The sequence below is a fragment of the Harpia harpyja genome, chromosome 6 (genome assembly GCF_026419915.1).
Source record: "Harpia harpyja isolate bHarHar1 chromosome 6, bHarHar1 primary haplotype, whole genome shotgun sequence".
Classification (NCBI taxonomy): Eukaryota; Metazoa; Chordata; class Aves; order Accipitriformes; family Accipitridae; genus Harpia; species Harpia harpyja.
In genome coordinates, this window is record NC_068945.1 from 44,954,606 (window position 1) to 44,962,977 (window position 8,372).

General features: G+C 40.8%; 1 protein-coding gene across 5 annotated transcripts in view; it reads left to right on the top strand.

Annotated features, from left to right (window-relative positions):
* Window positions 1–3,931, top strand: part of LOC128143520 (inhibitor of growth protein 3) — a 193,841-nt gene extending 189,910 nt beyond the window's left edge. For all 5 annotated transcript variants that reach the window (XM_052790827.1, XM_052790825.1, XM_052790828.1 and 2 more), the window contains one exon: window positions 900–3,931. In XM_052790827.1, coding sequence (XP_052646787.1) covers window positions 900–1,127 — 228 coding nt within the window. In that variant the 3' untranslated portion in view covers window positions 1,128–3,931. The remainder of the gene's footprint in view (window positions 1–899) is intronic.
* Window positions 3,932–8,372: the final 4,441 nt, after the last annotated feature.

The following is an 8,372-nucleotide window of genomic DNA, read 5'->3' on the forward strand; positions in this document are numbered from 1 at the left end:
GCCAATGCCTGGGTTGGGGTCCTCTGTCCTGCATCTGCACAAGGTTTTGAGGTTTTGTCTCTCTTGAAGTTGCTTCATTATTCATCAGTGACTGTGTGTTCACTGAGACGAGACCTTCAGCGACTCACAGGAGACCACCCCACCAGTCATTAGGCTCTGACAACCTTTCACTTTCTCTCTCATTAGTCCATGGGTATTTGTTTATTCCATACAAATTGAACATGATAATCCCAGAGCTTTATACATATTTGGGGGGCCAAGGAAGAGCATTCTTCTGCACTAAATTGCTGAACCACATTGTGGTTATGTCAGTGTGATGCCCCGGGGAGAGGGATGTTAAATTGCACCTTAATTCCCTTCTTGGAGAAACATGACACATGAGTGTTTTCATCTCAATGTGGAGCTGGGCCAGGTTTGCATCAAGACCTGAGAGTGAGACATTCTTGCAGGGCTCACAGCTGAGACACAGCATGTTCCTCAAGTGCTTGGGATCAGAGCAAGATTTAAACCTTCCTGCAAGTCAGGGCTGTCCTGAGTTTATTTTTTCCCATGGCAAAAATACAGACGAGCTGTTAAGTATGAATTTTGTTGTTCAGATAAATTGCCCTTAATGAAGAGAACAAAGTCTAATATACAAAGGCATTACAGAATCAGCCAACTGAGTGTAATGGGCCTGTACATTTAGATTTCAAGGCTTAAGTGAATAAGATCTTGCATTTCAATTAGTATGTAACATAGCAAGTTGGCCCACTAAAATACTGTTTGCGAGCAACTTGCAGCTCAACATAAGAGTATCAGGACCTGCTTTGTGGAGAACTGTCTCACCATTTTTGTACACACAGCTCTGTGTCTTTCTAGGTACAGGCAGAAAGCACTCACATATGTCACTTCTTTTGCAGGTGGTGAAATCCAATCCCTCTGAAGAAAGTCCGCACATAACAATGACGTTATCAAGGCACTATACACTGGGGAAATATCTTGGCAGTCAAAGCAAGCCATCACAACTGCAGGACTATGCAACAAATTCTCAGTCCCCATATCATGTCCGAGGCCCAATAAATCAAGTTTATTCTGAAATCCTTCTCAGCAGGCTCTGTGCAAGTAAGAGGGAGCTCGTCAGCACATAGCCTCTCTTGGATATAATGCTGGGCTTAGAGATGTGCCACTACCTGAGTGACAATTGAAGGACCGTGGTGAATTTATGACATGCTTCCTTGGTTGGCTGCACACACCCCAACAGAGTCTGGGACATGTGGCATTTTTCCTAAAACTTTATGAAATCAAGATATGCCCTGGCAACTCTGTGGTGTCAAAATGGAAGATGTAGGGTTACAAAAGAGAGAAGAGGGGAAGTTACTTGAACTGTTGCCAAAGGCTAGAACAGCTGTAGCTCAAGCAGCTGTGTATTAATGATAGTAAAGAGAGAGAAATATATACACTTGAATGATTTGGAAAGGACTGCTTTAGCTCTTAAGCACTATCTAGGTTTCTATTTATAGAGACACTGTAATATTTGAATGTATTTAGAAACTGGCTACATTCCATTTTAAAGAGTTTTATTTTATGTGGATGGGTTCCCCTTCAATATCAAACCTTTTCTATTTAGACACTTGGTTTATACAACTTGAAAATGTCTATTAGCATTTTACTAATGATGTCAAGTTTTGAACTCTAGTGTTTTTACTGAAAACACACCCCTTCTTTGTATCTTAGATGGAACAGATGCCTACTCTATTTTTTGCATGTTCTAAAGCTAATATAGGGATAGATTACTTAGACTTGAGACTGATTATAACTGTCTTGATGTAACATGTAAATATAGTGAATATGTTAACCTTATTTATGGTCCCAGTTTAGGAGACTGGCCATATGCAGGAAGACTGCTTAGATATGTACTTCAGTGTCTACCTTGACCTGTAAGCCAAACAAGTATTCTCCCTGCATGGAAGTGCCATTTCTTTTATGATTTTTTTGTAAAATACTTGCCCATGTGTGAAGCCAGTACCACAAACAGAAGAAAAATCCCCTTTGCAAGCACACATAAGAACTTTGGGATCTGGTTTTTAAGTTGTCATGAGGAGCGTGTGATGTGATGGGAGCAGGATATACTGCCTGCATCTCATGCTTGGCAGAGACAAGACCTTCTCTGAATGCCAGTTTCATGCTGTAGCCCAGCTACATCACCGATGTTTGCACACCGACTCTGGGTGGAACCCCAGGGAGAGGCTTTACCACCACAGTCTGCTGATCCCCTGCCACAGCGTTGGCAGCACGCTCATTCACAGTTGCGGTGCCCTGATGGGAAACCAAGCACGGTCCAGGCTTAGCAGCTGGATGATGGGTTAATGGCACCCCATAAGACTGTTCTCCCTACAAATTATCCAGATACGGCTTTTTATGAATCCAGTCATGGAGCAGGCAAGCAAGGCACCACTCTCTCCTACCACGCACTAGAGAAGGGAGTCAGAACCAGGTAAGTACGAGCCTAAGGAAGAATCCGCCAAGCTCTGTGGCATGCTTCCCCCTTCACAATTTTACATATAATCCTCCACTAGCTTCTACTGCCTTTGGGAAAGGAAGATGCAAGCGATGTCAGGGAATAAATGAATTATAGCACAGAACTAATCACCATCTTACTGGCCTTAGTAGCACACAGAGGGGCTGCCCTGTATAGAAGTAGGGCTAGAAATTCATGGCACCACATTTAGGATTTGCCAAAGATCCTTAAACTCAACACAGTCTGTATCCCCAGCTAAAGTTTTGTGAATTCTTGCTCGTTCAGATAAGATATGTAGAGGTATGATGGGAAATTGTCACTCAGTATGGAGTTTGGCTTCTGTAGATGATAAGAGGATCCTCAAAAAGAAGATCTGGCGTATCTAATTTAGGAGACTTTTCAGTATATTGACAAAGCTCCTAATTTAGACAATGACATTACATTTAGTGAGACAGTGTGATTATCTGTTTCTGTATAATATGCTGCTGCTTTTCTTACAGTCAATGTCCCTGAATTTCTATGTATGGTTTTTCCTGGCATGGAGCTTTACATGAAAGATGGGTCAGGAGCTGTACATAAATACTGAAAATGTCAGCATTTGATTTTGAGAAAAATGATTATCTAAGGAATATAATTGTATGTAAATGATATAATATATAATCTTGGGTCTGGAATTCCAGGGCTGCACAACCTTAAAGCTGAAGGATTTAAAATCACATCATTAATATTAGTAGATGCAAAATGCAGCCAGATGTCTTTGGTATTAAGATGATCAATGATCGGTGTATTACAACTCTGCTTCTGTTAAGATTGTTTTTGTAGCTCATTTAAATCCACATGCTGTTACTGTTATTGTTCTGTACACAAATGTTTTTAAGGCATGAACTGGGTTTTTATGTTTGGGGTTTTTTTTAATCAAAGCCTATTACTGAAACATCAGCTATATTGATGAAAAGGAAAGAGCTGACTTTGTTATACTGTACTGATACCAGCAAATTTGCAATTCATCACTTCTGGTTTCACCACAAAATGGTTTACATGTGCTGTACACCCAGATGTCTTAAATTTTTCCAAATCTTAATATTTTTCAAATGTATCGAGTGGAAATTTTCTTGTGTGTTTTCTATTTTTTACGTGTCCATGTACACACATATGTCTGTACAAAGTCATTGGTACAATTTGCAAATTGATCTTCATTTAAATGAGTTCTTTGAATAAGTTTTTCTAACACCATATACAATCCATGTAATCTTGGGAAAAAACAAGGGGAATGCAGACTAAAACAGGTACCAAGGTACATTTTTCATTATTTAAGATATATCTAGCATCTCTAGGTATGTGAAAGAAGAGAGTTGAGATTGACATGGAAGCATCGCTTGCTTATACACATTAACATTTACAGATTATGACAATAAAAGAATTACCATGTTTGAATTCCAGTGATAGCACATGTTGCAGTCAATGGTTTACTCTAGAATTATCACATCAGCTGTGACATTTTGCCTGAATAAGCATTGAAATGTTCCTACTACATTAAGGCTGATTCATAATGTAGGACTTTTTACCCCCATATATTTACCTTAGTCCCATTACTTACCATTAAAATAGCAAAGGACCTAACTGTCGAGGTGACTTCCACCTCCTAATACAGACATGAATGGCCCTGGAATTGGTGGTAGGATTGAAATAATCAGGCTGTGGAACAAGTACAGCGAGAAGTGTTGTTTCCTGCTCAAGTCTGCCCAGCAGCACATGGAGTTTAGAGTGGAACCAGGGTATACTTTAAGCTACAGGTAGAGAGACTGGAACTGTGCTGCAAAAAAATAAATACTCTGACATACAGAGCAGTAATGTCAGCTATTATTGCATCCCTTTAACCTTTAGGTGAAGCTGCAGTATGATGTACCAGTGTCCAATGAGTTACAACTCCTCATCTCTCGTGTAACTCCACAGATGTTGAACAGTGATTCAGGTTTGAGCCTTGCAGGGTAGATGGCCACCATGATCAAGTCCATTTCAGTGAGTATCTTTGGAATAACTGGCTATAATAAAAAAGATTTCCCTATTTGTAGGGAAATGCCCTGACAAGTCAGCTTTGTCATCGGAGATGCTATATTACAAATATAGCAAGGAGCTGGAAGAATGGACTACGAATACTATTTTTATGCTTAGTATTCATTTGAAAATGTTAATCTTCAGAATAATATCTTTCACACGGTTAAATATAAGGCCTTTATTTTTCTCTTCTGTGACATATTAAAGGGACATCAAAGTCAATTTATTTGCTTAGTGGGTGGGGTAGTGGGGCATCCAATTACCTCAAGTTTGAAATAACCACTAATAGTTATGCTTCTGTTGCTATGCTGAGCCAAAGAGAATGCTTTGAAGATGCAGATATGTGTGATATTAAGTTGACTGCAGTCCAGGGATCTTTCAGATTACTTTTTTGGAGTAAAGCAATTTTTTAGAGGTGCAGTGAGCTATTTGGCATTGAGTCAAACTGCTAAACAAGCCTCTGTAGACTCACATGAAAAATATAGTCTTACCTTTTTGTTTGCCTGCTAGCCTTGCATCTGGGTTGTTTTACCTCACTGTTATGACTATCTATACCTGCTCTACTCCACATCAGCCTTTCTTTCAGGTGACCTGAGAAGTTTCTGTTTCATCGTAGAAGCAACTTTTGGAAATCTGAGAGATGTTTGTTCCACATTCAGGCTGAATCTTCAAAATATCAATGTTATTGTCTTAATGTTTTTGTCAATTCCAACAGCAAAAGATCTACTGATTGCAGCAGGGGTAGAGCAAGCCTCTTCTCTAGGGCAGTGATTTTCTCTGATGAATTTAAAACAGCCATGTTATGGTAAGTACTTAGCATGCACTAGCACTTAGCTCTTCATGGAGCTTGCCTTTATTGAGCCAAACTCCATCTTTCAAACTCCACTGCCATCTTTACCTGTGTAAATCTTCAAAACACCAGAACAGTCAGTGTATAATGCAGGCATACCTATGTATTGGTGCTGGTACATATCCTGCAGTATTTACTGGTACCTTCACACTATCTATTGAACAAAAAAGACCTGACTACACAGTAGAAAGATGCTATGCATTTTAGCCTTACTCGCCTGTGGTTTGGTGGTACTAGAAATAGTGTTACATGTGTCAGTCTAGGCCAGGACCTAGAGCCAAGCGACCTCGGAAACTGCTCAAGTCATTAACTTGAATGGGCAAGATGGGCCCGCAGGGTCACAACAGGGGCTCCTGCAGCACCAGTTTCTATTGCGATGGGCTTCTCCCTTTTCTAGGTTCATTCATCTGGCTGCTTGGCCAGCTCCTCAGCAGCTGTGGGCAGCCCTTCTTGCAATCCCTCAAACATGTTCGACAGCCTTGGCAAGGTATACCCTGTTAAGTAGCACTGAACTGAAGATAAAGTGTATGTTTAAATAAAATCTGAACTGAGATCTTGGTGAAACACAGCACCTACCCAGCACCTCCTTGATTTCCTCTAGAATTGAACTGCTCTAATGAGGAGCAGAATTCAGTCCCTTTCATCTGAATCTCAGATAATGGGGTTTTTTCTCAACTTGTGACAAACTTTTTCCCCACTGCTTGCTTGCGTGAAATAAAGGGAGGGATCTTCTCTGCATGCTCCCACCTAACAGAGTGAAATGAGCTGCATTCACACAGTCACTGCAGTAGGCATTTCCTTCATATACCTCATTATGGGGACAAAATTTCTATGGCAGATGGTGTTTTCAATATTGTGATTTTTTTTATCTGTCTTGAGCAGTGAGAGGCAATGCAGTTAAAACAGCCAGTGCCTGGCTCAGTGTCTGCCAGCACCGCCTGCCCCAGTGCTGCTCTCAGGATGCTAGGCAGGTTCTGGGTGAAGACAAGACTACAGAACTAAAATCCTTGAGTGAAGAATCAAAAGGCTTCAGACAGCTTTTGGCGAAGTCAGGGCAGTTCCGAAGAGCTCACTACAGATCAAGTGGGCAAAATTAAAGTCATCAGGAGCCCTTTAAAGTCAGTAAATTTTGTGGGATATTGCCAGGTTTTGAAGGCCGGATCCGTACTTGGCAGAGTTTCTCACTTGCCATGTTCTGAAAACATCTTTTATCTTTTCTTTTGTACTTGTCATTATCAACTTCCATATTTCCATTATGATTCTCTGGGATTAAGGAGCTTAAAGTAATATTTCTGCTCTGCCTGATAATGACCGTGCAGCCTCCCCAGATGGTAATCAAATTGTCTTATAGATCAGAGAAGTTTTACTATTTCTGCAGGGTTTTTTCCTTTACTTCTACATGCCAGCTGCAAGGATTCTGTATGTTTACAGTTGATCGTCAATGGCTTTAGTTATAATAGCTTTAATGCTTCCAATGTATTTGAAGAAACCTGCTGATCCCTATTTATCCTAATAGGACAGAAAACACTTTAAACCTGAAAACTTGACCTTGCAAGTCATTAGACAATGCAGCACCCAGCATGGTTTAGCCCAGAACTGGCTTCCTTTAAAATAGAGAATCACAGTCATATCTTCATATATAATAATGTGATCTTGTCTCCTACTAAAGTTTTTACTGGAGTGATTACAATTTGAACATGATTTGTGTGGACTGATGGGTGGGTTTTTTCATCTCAGGGCCTTTGTTGAGCTCTCTTTACAGCAAATGGTATCTATTAGCTACTGTAAAACCCTGTTTCAACATCCTTTGTGCACTGTGTCCTGCCCAGTCATTATAAAATACATACATACAAGGGGATTTACTGCTGATGGTAAAAGGTTAAATCAGAACAGGTCTTACTGCTCCACCCATTACTGGTCCCTAAATTCCACATTGCGTCATTTCTGTGGAGTAACAAGGAGTCTGGGTCTAGTAACCCTGTAATGCTGGCTGTCTGCATGGCTCCTCGGTCTCTAGAACAGTTCAGCACTGAAGCCCTGATGGAGCTATCAAAATAGCACACCTTCAGCTATGAAATGATTACAACAGAGCCTGCAGACATACTCAAAACATGCCTGTTGGGTCAAGTTCAGTCTGGAAGTCAAGGATGACAACTTCTAGAGACTATCTATTTTCAGGCACCAGAACCTGAATTCCTCCTTAACTCTAGATATTTAACTGAGGCATTTTAATTATGAGTGTGGTCACACTAGGCTTCTTTGTACTCATCACAGAAAGACCAAGATCTGAATTATTCTCTAAAGGTGTCTATTACATCTACAATACTGCTTAGTGTACATGGAACCTGAAGTAATGCTCAGAATCGTCTGATAGGTGCCAAAGTTTTGAGAGATGAATGTCAGCTCAACAGAAGAGTGGCTGTGGGATTCACTGTGCAGGTAGAAGATGTTTTCACATCCCCGCTCTGCTCATCTAGGCCAGGAACTTGATCACAAGCCCACCACCACCACCACCAGGACATGCTCCTCAGCACGACCTAGGGTGGTACATTCTCAACATCTGCTCCTGGAGCTCCTTGATTGTTTAACAGTGCGCTGGGTCAGAGGAAAGTCAGCCCTGCAGGTAACCTGGTGAGCAGAACATGTGATGGTAGTACGGGATATGCAGGTTCAAGACCCTTCATTTGGAAAAATGAAGAACAAATCTCCATTTACAGTTTTACAAGTGGTCTAGGTGAATGTCTCTCTTTCTGTGAGAAAGGCCAAGCTGACAGGCACTTAACTCTAGAAAATAATAGAGATTCTTTTTCAGGTTTAGAAGCCAGATCAGAGATAGGTACCTGGTTGGTACCTGAGAGCTCCAGCTTCTAGCACTTATGCCTGTACTAGAAGTGGATGGCAAGCCTAAGTAATTTAGGGGCTGCTGACTTTACTGTGCAGTGAAAGCATCGAAAAAGTGTTAAAAAACTG